This window comes from Mytilus edulis, chromosome 3 (assembly GCF_963676685.1).
Source record: "Mytilus edulis chromosome 3, xbMytEdul2.2, whole genome shotgun sequence".
Classification (NCBI taxonomy): Eukaryota; Metazoa; Mollusca; class Bivalvia; order Mytilida; family Mytilidae; genus Mytilus; species Mytilus edulis.
In genome coordinates this window covers 21,808,201-21,821,217 of record NC_092346.1, presented here as the reverse complement: position 1 = coordinate 21,821,217, position 13,017 = coordinate 21,808,201, and the positions used below count along the sequence as shown (strand labels likewise).

The 13,017-nt window shown below is 30.7% G+C and overlaps 1 protein-coding gene across 24 annotated transcripts in view; it reads right to left on the bottom strand.

Annotated features, from left to right (window-relative positions):
* The window catches only part of LOC139514211 (uncharacterized), a 96,082-nt gene that overhangs the window by 25,188 nt on the left and 57,877 nt on the right, over positions 1 to 13,017 (bottom strand). For all 24 annotated transcript variants that reach the window (XM_071303045.1, XM_071303038.1, XM_071303037.1 and 21 more), the window contains 3 exons: positions 10,496 to 10,577; positions 6,250 to 6,401; positions 4,242 to 4,329 (listed from right to left, as the gene is read on the bottom strand). In XM_071303045.1, coding sequence (XP_071159146.1) covers positions 4,242 to 4,329; positions 6,250 to 6,401; positions 10,496 to 10,577 — 322 coding nt within the window. The remainder of the gene's footprint in view (positions 1 to 4,241; positions 4,330 to 6,249; positions 6,402 to 10,495; positions 10,578 to 13,017) is intronic.

Genomic DNA, 13,017 nt, shown 5'->3' with positions numbered 1-13,017 from the left:
TTAATTTATTCAGATGTACTAATTTAATCTGTATGAATATTCTTTTAAATTTTCAGGAATGTCATTTCCTACTTGACAAAACAATTATCACCCTTCTAGAAACCACAAACCCTAACTACACTCTTGTACAATGCTGCTAACAAGTTTGATGCATTGATGCTGCATGAAATCATCATAATTTTTTTGATTGAAGGATTCTAGCTTCAAGCCAGTAGATGATTGCAGTATTCTAGCATCAAGCTAGTAGATGATTGCAGTATTCTAGCTTCAAGCCAGTAGATGATAGCAGTATTCTAGCTTCAAGCCAGTAGATAATTGTAGTATTCTAGCTTCAAGTTAGTAGATGATTGCAGTATTCTAGGTTCAAGCCAGTAGATGATAGCAGTATTCTAGCTTCAAGTTAGTAGATGATTGCAGTATTCTAGCTTCATGCCAGTAGATGATTACAGTATTCTAGCGTCAAGCTAGTAGATGATTGCAGTATTCTAGCTTCAAGCTAGAAGATGATTGCAGTATTCTAGCTTCAAACCAGTACATAATTGCAGTATTCTAGCTTCAAGTTAGTAGATGATTGCAGTATTCTAGCTTCAAACCAGTAGATAATTGCAGTATTCTAGCTTCATGCTAGTAGATGATTGCAGTATTCTAGCTTCAAGCTATTAGATGATTGCAGTATTCTAGCTTCAAGCTATTAGATGATTGCAGTATTCTAGCTTCAAGCTATTAGATGATTGCAGTATTCTAGCTTCAAGCTAGTAGATGATTGCAGTATTCTAGCTTCAAGCTATTAGATGATTGCAGTATTCTAGCTTCAAGATAGTAGATGATTGCAGTATTCTAGCTTCAAGCTAGTAGATGATTGCAGTATTCTAGCTTCAAACCAGTAGATAATTGCAGTATTCTAGCTTCAAGTTAGTAGATGATTGCAGTATTCTAGCTTCAAACCAGTAGATAATTGCAGTATTCTAGCTTCAAGCTAGTAGATGATTGCAATATTCTAGCTGGAAAACATCAAATAGGAAATGGAGGAAACTAAGTATTTTGGTCTCAAATGTTATACAGGTATGCCAACTTTAGAAAGGTTCTATGACATTTATGCTCTACATCAACTGAATGTATTTCAGATCTTTTCATTTTATTTTGGGGTAAACAGGAATAATTGCCATAGGATCAGTTTTACTGGATTAATCTGTCATAACCTGACACAATGCCATTGGTATATGTACTAAAGTAAATTTCATTTCATATATAGAAAATGAAATGAAATATGACTGCCTATAATACGAACTATCCACCTAATCACCATCACTAAATATGGTCTTCACTTAATGTTAGACTTTGAATCTTAACAGCTTAACAATCATAATATAAAGTAACTCATTTAATTGTATCAAATACATGTACCTGTAAAAATAATAATGCTTTTTTCTACAATATCATGGGCAAATTTGGAGTACCCAGTAGCATATTCCGGTAGTACTGATCTGGACAAAGGTGCAATTACAGCTTTTGGGTCACTTCTATCATCATATGAAACACAATAACTTTTAAATATTTCTAAAGTAACTGCAAATTTATTCCTTCTTTTCCACCTGTTTTATGTCATTCTAAGGACCAGTGCAGATTGATGATTACAATAAAATTTGTATGTTCTTAGGTACTATACAATTTGTTATTATATAACAGGTGTACAACAATACTGTTAAAAAAATATATCAGACAATATTTCATACATGTTTACAGCTAATTAACTGTAAATTACATCAAATAAAAAGCACTAAAACATACCATAGGTCAATAGTTGGTCATTAAAATAATGGGATGAAAAAACAAGGCCATCAAAGCAATCATACAAATGTTTTTCACAAAGGTGAAAAATAAAACACTTACAAATAATTGTTTAACTTGTGCTTTTAATTTATCCTCCTGACAAACATCTAATGATATGGGTGTTGGTAACCAATTACAAACAATTAACACATAGTTGAATATTTCATTAAAAACAGACTTGTTACTGTATGGCTCACGTGGTAAAAGTTCAAGTTTGTTAATAAGAACTTTTATATGCATATACTGTAGTAACTAATTGTGTTTCGGTCATTTTTGCAATTTACATGTCAAGCTCCTATAGATTTTTTTTTTGAAATTCAAAGCAGCCAAACACTGTAAAAATTAATAAATATAGGGGTATAACTCCAAAATAGGTTGTACAATTTTTACTTTAAGCAAAGCACTTATAGTTTTCAAAAAATCTTGGTTGGCAGGCAGAATCAATTAACACAATGTTTAAACTAGATATTCCAATGATGATTGTGACCAAGTTTGTTTTGGACCTGTTGTTTCAGAGAACATTTAAAAAAATTAACAGATGATGAAGAAGGACGACAGATGACAGACACCAAGTGATGAGGAAAGATCACTTGACCCTTAGGGCTAGAAGAGCCAAAAATAGGCTTAACAGTAAAAGTTTATAATTTACAAAGACAAATAAAAGACCACTATAACACATTATTAAGGTAATAAACAATGTCAGTATCTAGATTATATACTTCAAGACCATCATGTATAATTTGTGAAGTTGATACTGAATATTTATCAACAAGGTCTTGATATCTTGCGATAAACTATTTTTTAGAAATTTCAATTGCCTAACCAGATGCTCCGCAGGGCACAGCTTTATACGATTACATAGTTCGAACCCTGAACATTGGGACAAGTATGGACACAACATTCAAGCTTGATACAGCCCTGAATTTGGATTGTGATTAAATGAAATCAAATAAAGTTCAATTTTGGACCCTTTAGACCTCAATTTGGACCAATCTGATAACCAGGCCCAAACATCAAAAATCTAAATACATGGTTAGATTAAGCATATATCAAAGAACCCCATATATACAATTTTTGTTGAAATCAAACAAAGTTTAATTTTGGACCGCAATTTGGACCAACTTGAAAACTGGGCCTATAATCAAAAATCTAAATAGAGGTTTAGATTCAGCATATCAAAGAACCCCAAGGATTCAATTTTTGTTGATATCAAACAAAGTTAAATTTTGGACCCCAATTTGGACCAACTTGAAAATTGGACCAATAATCAAAAATCTAAGTACATGTTAAGATTCAGCATATAAAAAAAAAACCAAGAATTCAATTTTTGTTGAAATCAAACAAAGTTTAATTTTGGACCCCAATTTGGACCAACTTGAAAACTGGGCCAATAATCAAAAATGTGAGTACATTTTTATATTCAGCATATCAAAAAACCCAAAGAATTCAATTTTTGTTAAAATCAAACTTAGTTTAATTTTGGACCCTTTGGACCTTTATGTTGACCAATTTGAAAAAGAAACCAAAAATTAAGAATCTTCAGTTAGATTCAGCATATCAAAGAACCCCAATTATTCAATTTTTGATGAATTCAAACAAAGTTAAATTTTGGACCCTTTGGGCCCCATACCTAAACTGTTGGGACCAAAACTCCAAAAGTTAATCCCAACCTTTCTTTTATGGTCATAAACCTTGTGTTTAAATTTCATTCATTTCTATTTACTTATACTAAAGTTATTGTGCGAAAACCAAGAATAATGCTTATTTGGGCCCTTTTTGGCCCCTAATTCCTAAATTGTTGGGACCAAAACTCCCAAAATCAATCCCAACCTTCCTTTAGTGGCCATAAACTTTGTGTCAAAATTTCATAGATTTCTATTTACTTAAACTAAAGTTATAGTGCAAAAACCAAGAAAATGCTTATTAGGCCCTTTTTGGCCCCTAATTCCCAAACTGTTGAGACCAAAACTTCCAAAATCAATCACAACCTTCCTTTTATGGTCATAAACCTTGTATTTAAATTTCATTGATTTCTATTTACTTATACTAAAGTTATTGTGCGAAAACCAAGAATAATGCTTATTTGGGCCCTTTTTTGGCCCTAAATTCCGTAACTGTTAGGACCAAAACTCCCAAAATCAATCCCAACCTTCCTTTAGTGGTCATAAACCTTGAGTCAAAATTTCATAGATTTTACTTATACTAAAGTTATAGTGTAAAAACCAAAAGTCTTTGGACGCCGACCCCGCCGGACGATGATGACGCCAACATGATACCAATATAAGATCAAAAAATTTTCAATTTTTGCGGTCGTATAAAAAGCAATGCACTGTCAGTTTCAGCTATAAAAATTCAATAAATGAAAGATAAGAATTATGATATCCACTGCTCTTTGTCATTATAAAACTTACCTTTATGTCCCTGACAGGTCCCTTGTGTCCCTGTAGCACTCTGACACTTGTCATTGACATCAGGTCCCATTCTCTTACTGTAGAATCACTGAAAGCAACAAATACTCATGAATTTTGTAATTTGCCTTATGTCAACAAGTACCCTTTACAGACACAGTTTATTTCAGTCAAACTCATTAATGTCTTTTCCTGTCTTCAGCTGAGAAGAATATATATGTATATATAGACCCTTCTACAACGAAATTTGTTTTACATGCACACGTATAAAAATTGCGGCTTTTATCCAACGCAATCATAGGTTTGAACGTAGTTTTCAATTTAGACTCGTTTATATTTTTTTTTTCGTTTGGGCTTGTATCATATTTTCCCTCCGGTTTAAATTATCTGTTCATCCTATATTGACTCTTAAAATTCAAGAGTTTATCTAAACATGAGGGTACTTTTTCTAATATTGAGGGTACATTTTATATGGCCTTCCAAATACCGTTTCGATCCCTAACATCACTGAAGATACATTTATTGTCGAAATCCAGATCTGGTGTACTAAAAAAATATTGACACCGTATGTTTGTGGCATAATATCGTGGCCACAAGTTAAATTTTTTTTCTGTTTAGTATTAAATTTATATTAAGATCCATTTAGTTACATCTTGTGATCCATTTATTTGGCAATCGTCAATGGCAGTCAGCAGGGTTAAAGAACATCAGTTGTTCGACCTGTTAGTCAAATGCGTTTTGTTTAAATATACTTTTTCATTTTTTTTGGTCTTTTGGAAAATGTTGTTTGTGCTGTTTTTAGACCCTTCTACAACGAAATTTGTTTTACATGCACACATATAAAAATTGCGGTTTTTATCCAATGCAATCATAGGTTTGAACGTAGTTTTCAATTAAGACTTGTATATATATATATATTGTCAATTTTGATGATCCAATACCTATTAAGTTTACTGGTTGGTAGATTCTTATAGACTCTATATATATATATATATAGTGTCTAAAAATAGCAACAATCAACATTCAATCTATCTAGGTGTGGATCAGTTTGTAAATAAACTGATGCAGTTACTAAATTAAATTATATAAGTGTCTAAGAATGTAACTTTAACACACTAATGAGTGTTATAAAATTAGTTGTTATATTTTATATATTATTCACGCAATATTTCGCTAAACAAATTAGCTTCATCGGGCGTGTGCATCTATCTATTTGAATTTCATTCTATTTAACTAAAACAACTATTTGTTTAGATTTAAAAATTGTTATGTACAATAAACGGCAAAAATATCTTTTATATACCCCATCAATCAATATATTAAACTTTTACACAAAAACGTCAAGCTACAAAGATATTTTTTTGTCATGCATCCGATTTCACCTAGATAGATGCACACGCCCGATGAAGCTAATTTGTTTAGCAAAATATTGCGTGAATAATATATAAAATATAACAACTAATTTTATAACACTCATTAGTGTGTTAAAGTTACATTCTTAGACACTTATATATATAGATATTAAAGTAAAATAGTTCAGAACCCATTATCAGTAGTTATTCTCTTAACAATACTAGATGGCTCTAAAGACTTAAATGGTAATCATTCTACAGTTTTGTACTCAACAATTTCAACAGAAAAGTTCATACAAAGTACTGCGTCTTGTCAATCAACTTCAGCAGAGAAGTTCAAAGTAAGTTGTCTGCCCAACGCACTCAGCAGAGAATTTATACAAGAAATGTGGTCTGAGATATGACAAAACTGATAGTATATTACAAAATTTCAGCTGAATGTTATCATTGATAGATAAAATTTCAATAGGAATATAGGAAAACACACTTTAAATTAGACTTAACAAGTCTCATGTACCAGTCTCAAATTTATTTTCATCATGGTACCACACTCCCCCCAGAAATCTGTTATCATGTAAAAAGATAACATATGTTTTTTAATATGGTTAACTATTGGAGTTGCAGCTTCTTTTATTTCTTAAACAATTATGACAATATACCTTGAAGCTGTGAAAAATCTTCCTTTATGGAAACAGACTTTGTGAATTTGTCCATCATGTGCTTGTACAGCTGCTTCTGTCTCACCTGTTTCTTTGTTCCAAAAGTATACATGGCCTCCAGAGTCACCACTAATGATTAAGTCACCTTGCATCTAAACATAAAAAAGATCACTTATTACCTTGTTCATTTACATTTAAAAAGTTCATTGATATACACATAGAAATACATTCTAACATTTCAGAACAATTAAACTATTGCTATAAAAAATAAGGAGATGTGTTATGATTACCAATGAGACAACTATTCCCCAAAGCTCAAATGAAGTGGATGTAAGCAATAATGGGCAACCATTTGACCTTCAACAATGAGAGAAACCCATACTATATGGTTAGCAGATATTGTTGTTTATAAAACAAGAGTGCACATGCTGAAATGTCTCTCCTTTACTAATCATTGATATTATGTTGATAGTCCTAAAAATAAAGCTTTTATTACAACTGTCGCACAAACTTAACATTAACCAAGAAAACAAATATAGTTGACTGATTGCTTATAGTATAAGAAAAACAAACCAAAACACAAAAGCTTAACTCTGGGGAATGAACCATGAAAATGAGGTCAAGGTCAAATAAAACCTGTGTGACTGACATATAGATCATAAAATATTTCAATACACCAAATATAGTTGACCTACTGCTTATAGTATAAGGAAAAAAGACAATCAATCAAAAACTTAACTTTGACCACTGAACCATGAAAATGAGGTCAAGGTCAGATGATACCTGCCAGCTTAACATGTACACCTTACAATCATTCTATACACCAAATATAGTAGACCTAATTTGTATATAGTATAAGAAAAATATACCAAAACACAAAAACTTAACTATAACCACTGAACCATGAAAATGAGGTCAAGGTCAGATGACACCTGTCAGTTTGACATGAACACCTTACAGTCCTTCCATACACCGAACATACTAGACCTTTTTGCTTATAGTATCTGAGATATAGACTTGACCACCAAAACTTAACCTTGTTCAATGATCCATGATATGAGGTTGAGGTCAAGTAAAAAGTGTCTGACCGGTATGAGGACCTTGCAAGGTACGCACATACCAAATATAGTTATCCTATTACTTATAATAAGAGAGAATTTAACATTACAAAATTTAACTTTTTTTCAAGTAGTCACTGAACCATGAAAATGAGGTCAAGGACATTTGACAGGTGACTGATGGAAACTTCGTCACATGAGGAATCTATATACAAACTATGAAGCATCCATGTCTTCCACCTTCTAAAATATAAAGCTTTTAAAAAGTTAGCCAATGCCTCCGCAGCAGTTGCCACCACCGCCCCCAGATCATTTTCCCTATGTCAAGCTTTCTGCGACCAAAGTCCCAGGCTTGACAAAAATCAAGAATATAGGACTGACAAAAAAATTAAAAGGATAGCATTTCAATTACCGGTACTACAAATGGTCCACACATTAGTTATTCACTTTCTTTGTTTTATCATACAATATAAAAAAATCTCATGATTTTACTTACAAAGTTTTGAAGCTCCAATTGTTACAAACTCCCCTTATTTTAATTATATATAGATTAGATAGGGCTGTATCATAAGACTCAAAACAACAATTACATTGTACCACAATTATTTCAAACTGGTTAGGTAATATTTCATTTATGGTACAAAACAAGCTGCCTTAAGATATTACTTTCATACCTAAACAAGAGAGCACATGCTGAAATGTCTCACCTTCTTTAACATTGAGCAATGAACCATAAAAATGATATCACGGTCAAATTAAATAAGCGAGACTGACATGTACATCCTAAAATATTTTCATACACCAAATTAACATGATCTTTTGCATACAGTATTAGAGAAACAGACCAAAACACAAAAACTTAACCTTAACCACTGAAAATGAGGTCAAGGTCAGATGATACCTGCCAGTTGGACATTTACTCCTTACAATTAATAATTCCATATACAAAATATAGATTTTTGCTTATAGTATCTGAGATATGGACTTGACCACGTAAACTTAACCATGTTCACTGATCAATGAAATGAGGTTGAGGTCAAGTGAAAACTGTCTGACAGACATAAATACATTGCAAGGTATGAAATAAAGTTATCCTGTTACTCATAATAAGAGAGAAATTAAGAATACTAAAAACCTTTTTAGTCACTGAACCATGAAAATGAAGTCAAGGGCAATGGACATATGACAGACAGAAACTTCATAAAATAAGGCATATGTATACAAAGTTAAGTACAAAGTATGCAGGTCTTCTTCTGAAATATAAAGCTTTTAAGAAATTTTTTAACGCTGTCCCTGCCACCAAATTATTATCCTTAATTTGAGCTTTCTGTTTTGAAGTCCAAGGCTCAACAAAAATCAATGGACAAACACACTGACAAGACTAAACCTTGGAGCCCATTTCACCTAAAGGCATGGTTAAAATAAGAAGATGTTTTGCTATTTAAAAAAAGATATCTATGGTCATCTCTGTTACAGATTTTTTGTATTGCTAAACAAATTCATCAGATGCAAATGTTGTAAATAAATGAATTTTAGGAAAAGTAAAAAAAAAATCTTTTAATTCATGTAATCACTGCTTTTCCTTCTGAGATTTATAAAGATAATATAGTCATCAATGTATTTAACACCTACACTTAAGACATCAAAGAAACTTAAAATGGAAACATGTTGTAACTGTCAATGGCTTATTTACATACAACATGCAATGTCACAAAGGTAAAATTACATAAACACATCTATAAATTACAAATTGTCATCAAAATGTTCAAGTATGGCAATTATTAGAGTATTTATAAAGACAAATTTACCCAAAAATATTGATAACTTGATTGTGTTTTATTTGATTTATTCAGGTTGGTAGAAGTTCAAATTGTTCCAATACACCATTTGACAGTTTAGTTCAATGACTATAAAAAGATCAATCACTGTATTGTACTGTAGTAACAAATATTGTTCTAGACAGAAATGTAATTGTTATAATTAGCAGCAATCACATGTTATATGATACATTTTCAAAGATCTGTCACTTACAACATGAATGTAGTTTCATTATTTAAGCTTCTAGTTATCTATTTAAGGATTTAATTGAGAAAGTTAAATTGTTTTAATGGTTTACACCTGCAAGAATTTGGATAATTATGTAAATTTATATGTCAAGTAAAGTACTCAGTCAGTTGAAAAAGCCTCAAGCTGCAATCATATTTCTTACTAAATATCTAAAAGAGTTAATCTCTTCTGAATTATGTACCTTTCCTACCCTAAAAAATCAAAAAAATGTTTATGGCCTTGTTTTGCTAATTGTTTTTAAAACTATAATTATTAAAGTGAATATAATTTTGAGTGTGTACAACATAAAATAATTGTAACATGATTGTAAGTACAGTTGATCACTTTGCACTTTAATGACTTGACTTATTTGCAGTTGCTTTGAATTTCTAACCAGATGAACAGTTTGATTTGAAAAAAAAACCAAAATGAATTTGTCAGAATATTGAGTGACAGCAATAAGTTGAGAGGAAGACTTATAATAAAGTGAATTATAATAAAAAAAAAAATTGTTAGACATGCATAATAAAAGTGGAAACAAGCTTAGGTTTTTGTCTTGCCTCGAGGAAGTTGAAAAAAAGCAAGACTTGGGTGTGTTGTCTCCTGTGACAATGTATTAGTTTGAGATTTACCTGAAGGTCATTTTATGGAAACCACAAGTGGCAGGTCAATAAAAGTTGAAATGCAGTTGTATAAGCATTGGCACATCATTTCTATGGAAATTATTTGGTCCCATCCCATCTCATGGTCTATTGACTTGAAATTTTAGTTTACATGTTAAGATTTTGATTAGATCAGTTAAAGATGAACCACACCCTTTAAGTCAATGATATTTGGTACACAGTTGTATTAATATAAGCAGGTCTTATCATGGAGATGATATGGCCCAGCCCTTCATCATGGTTCTTTAAAAACTTTTGCATAGTTTACAAGTTAAGTTTAAGAGAACCACTATTGATAAGTCCATGGTAATTGGTTTGAAAGTTTTATAAGCATTTTCATTTCTCATTTCTCTGTTTCTACTATTCATTTCTTTGTGTTTTGTTCTTTATTTCATATTTTTCCTGAATAAAATATAAGTATACAGTAGATTCATTTTTTTGACCACTATAAGAGTACAGTTCATAACATTTTATACTTACTACTACAGAAAGAATTTGGTCTTGGCAGCCACTAAATATGCGTAAGCATTCAGATGTTTGTATGTTTACAAGCCTAAGTGTCCTGTAAATAAACAAACAGATTATATGTGTACTAATTATATTCATTAATAATAGTATGCTCTTATTTTGGCTGAAGATAAGAAATATGTTTACATATATAATCATTTAAGGTGACTTGATTGTAATAATTTGTCTCTACCTACTGCAGTTCATTCAAAATTCTGACCCAAAAGCAATTTGTTACATCAAATGAAATATAACTAATTTCTATCTTTATCTAAATATTCATTATTTCTATTAGATTTATTTTTTTAATCTTTATCATTTATATTAGATTTGACTTCTTCTTTAAGGTTACTATGACAGGATACTGTACATTCTACATATATATTTATTGTAATAAATCATCTGAAAGTTAAGGTAGTAACTTTTGAATTGCTATAAAAATGTCAAAATTTTGTTTTTGAATAATCTCTTCTGACACATCATTTGTCTTTCTATTAAACAAAGGTGTCTTTGTTAATTAAAATGGAAAATAACTATTGAAAAATATGTTTAGCTAAAATATGTTTTCTTTAAGTTTAAAATTCAAAGGGAGATAAGAAAATCTAACTCAATATTTCAAATAATATGGGGTGGTGGTGGTGGTGGTGGTGTGCAAGCAGCATTTGGTCATTTTTATGGCTATTCAATAGTTACTACCTTATCTTTCAAATGTAGTGTAGGATCTAAAAAGGGTGGTTCTAGGTAATGGAACTCCACTTTTTAATTCTTGATCAATGCATTTGAATGGGGTCATAAAGTTGGAAACCTCCCCCTTATCCTGGGTTGGTACCCGTTGGATTCACCCCTGAAATGACTTCTTAAAATAAGCATATGAAGAAAAATGAATCCATCATTTCAAAGCATTGAAATCTAATAGGATTGTTAGTATACTTTATTCTATCACTTGCACTTAGACGACTTGACCATGGTTTTTCTACAACAGTTTGTTAAGATCCATAATCAGTTGAAAGACAAACTGTAATTGGGTTAAAAGTTTGAATGAACTGCTATAGGTTGAGAGAAAAATTAATAATCAAGTCAGACAACTATGATTTTCATATATAGAAAATTTTCAATTTCATAATTTAAAAAATCTGTTTACAAAAAAAAAAAAGACAATAAACAGCATAATCTGCTATCTTTTTATACATAATAATATTAATCGATAGCAAAAGTAAATTTTCATTTTCAAGAACAGACATGAAATAATGTAAAAGAAAAAAAGAAAAAGACAGCCATACAGATAAATTCGACAAGTTTTGTTTTGGTAATAATTATTAGTAGGAATATGCACATAGTTCCTTTGTATATCGACCTGATGATTTAATTATCCTTTTTCAAAAGATTTTTAGTTTGCTCTTATGTTGTATTTTTACACTACTGTCCCAGGCCAGGGGAGGATTGGCACCTTCAAACTAGTTTAACACAGTCACATTCTGTATGTGCATTACCCAAGTCAGGAAACAGTAACTCAGTGGTTGTCGTCTGTATATCATATTTGTTTTCCATTAATTATTTTGTACATAAATAAGGCGGTTACAGTTTTGTCATTTCTATTATTTTACATTTGTCTTTGCAGTGCCTTTTATAGCTGACTATGCAGTATGGGATTTGTTAATTGTTGAAGACAGTACAGATTTGTATAAAATTGATACAAAAAAAAATGCGATAAGAATCTTTGTGTTGAATGAAAAGTTCTTTTTCTGGACAGAGTTTCTGATTTTTCATTTTTCTATGAAAGTTAATAAACAAATATGTTCCCAGGAAAATATGCATTATATATATAAAAATTAAAATATGTGGTATAATGATAATCTCCCATCCAGGATGTTCTTTTTTTTTTATAGTTTATGCTAAAAATTTAACTTCCTTAGGATGCATAACATAATGTAAAGACCAAATAACATTTTTCAGACATAATATTTGTTACAAGTAATACATATACCAACTGAAAGCTATTGACCAATTTTGCAACTTTATGTAATTGCTGAATTATTTTTGTAAGTTTAACAAACAATCTTTTAATAAAAGTATCTTCTGTACTCCTTTTTCACTTAATTGTCTGTAGAAAAAATTGTAAAATACCTTGGTCAGACATAGCATTGATAGTATCAATGTATAGACAGAATAATTGGTATTGACAGTATGCCTTTCTGTTCATTAATGTGTTACAGTCTTGTTGATTTTTCAAAAGATCTGTTAATCAAATACATCTCTGTGGTAATAGGTAGACATACAGCAATGATGTCATCAACAAATTAAACAAGTTTTATCTTATAAATATTGCTGCCATTTGCCAAGATGTGAGGTTCCAATATTAAAACAATGTTATATTTTCCCAAGCCTCAATTAACTACAAGAATTCTTATATGAATATTCATTTCAAATATTTCTATTTACATTTGCACTCAAAAATTGGTTTTTGCTTTAAACTCGACTTTTGTTATGTTTTTTTC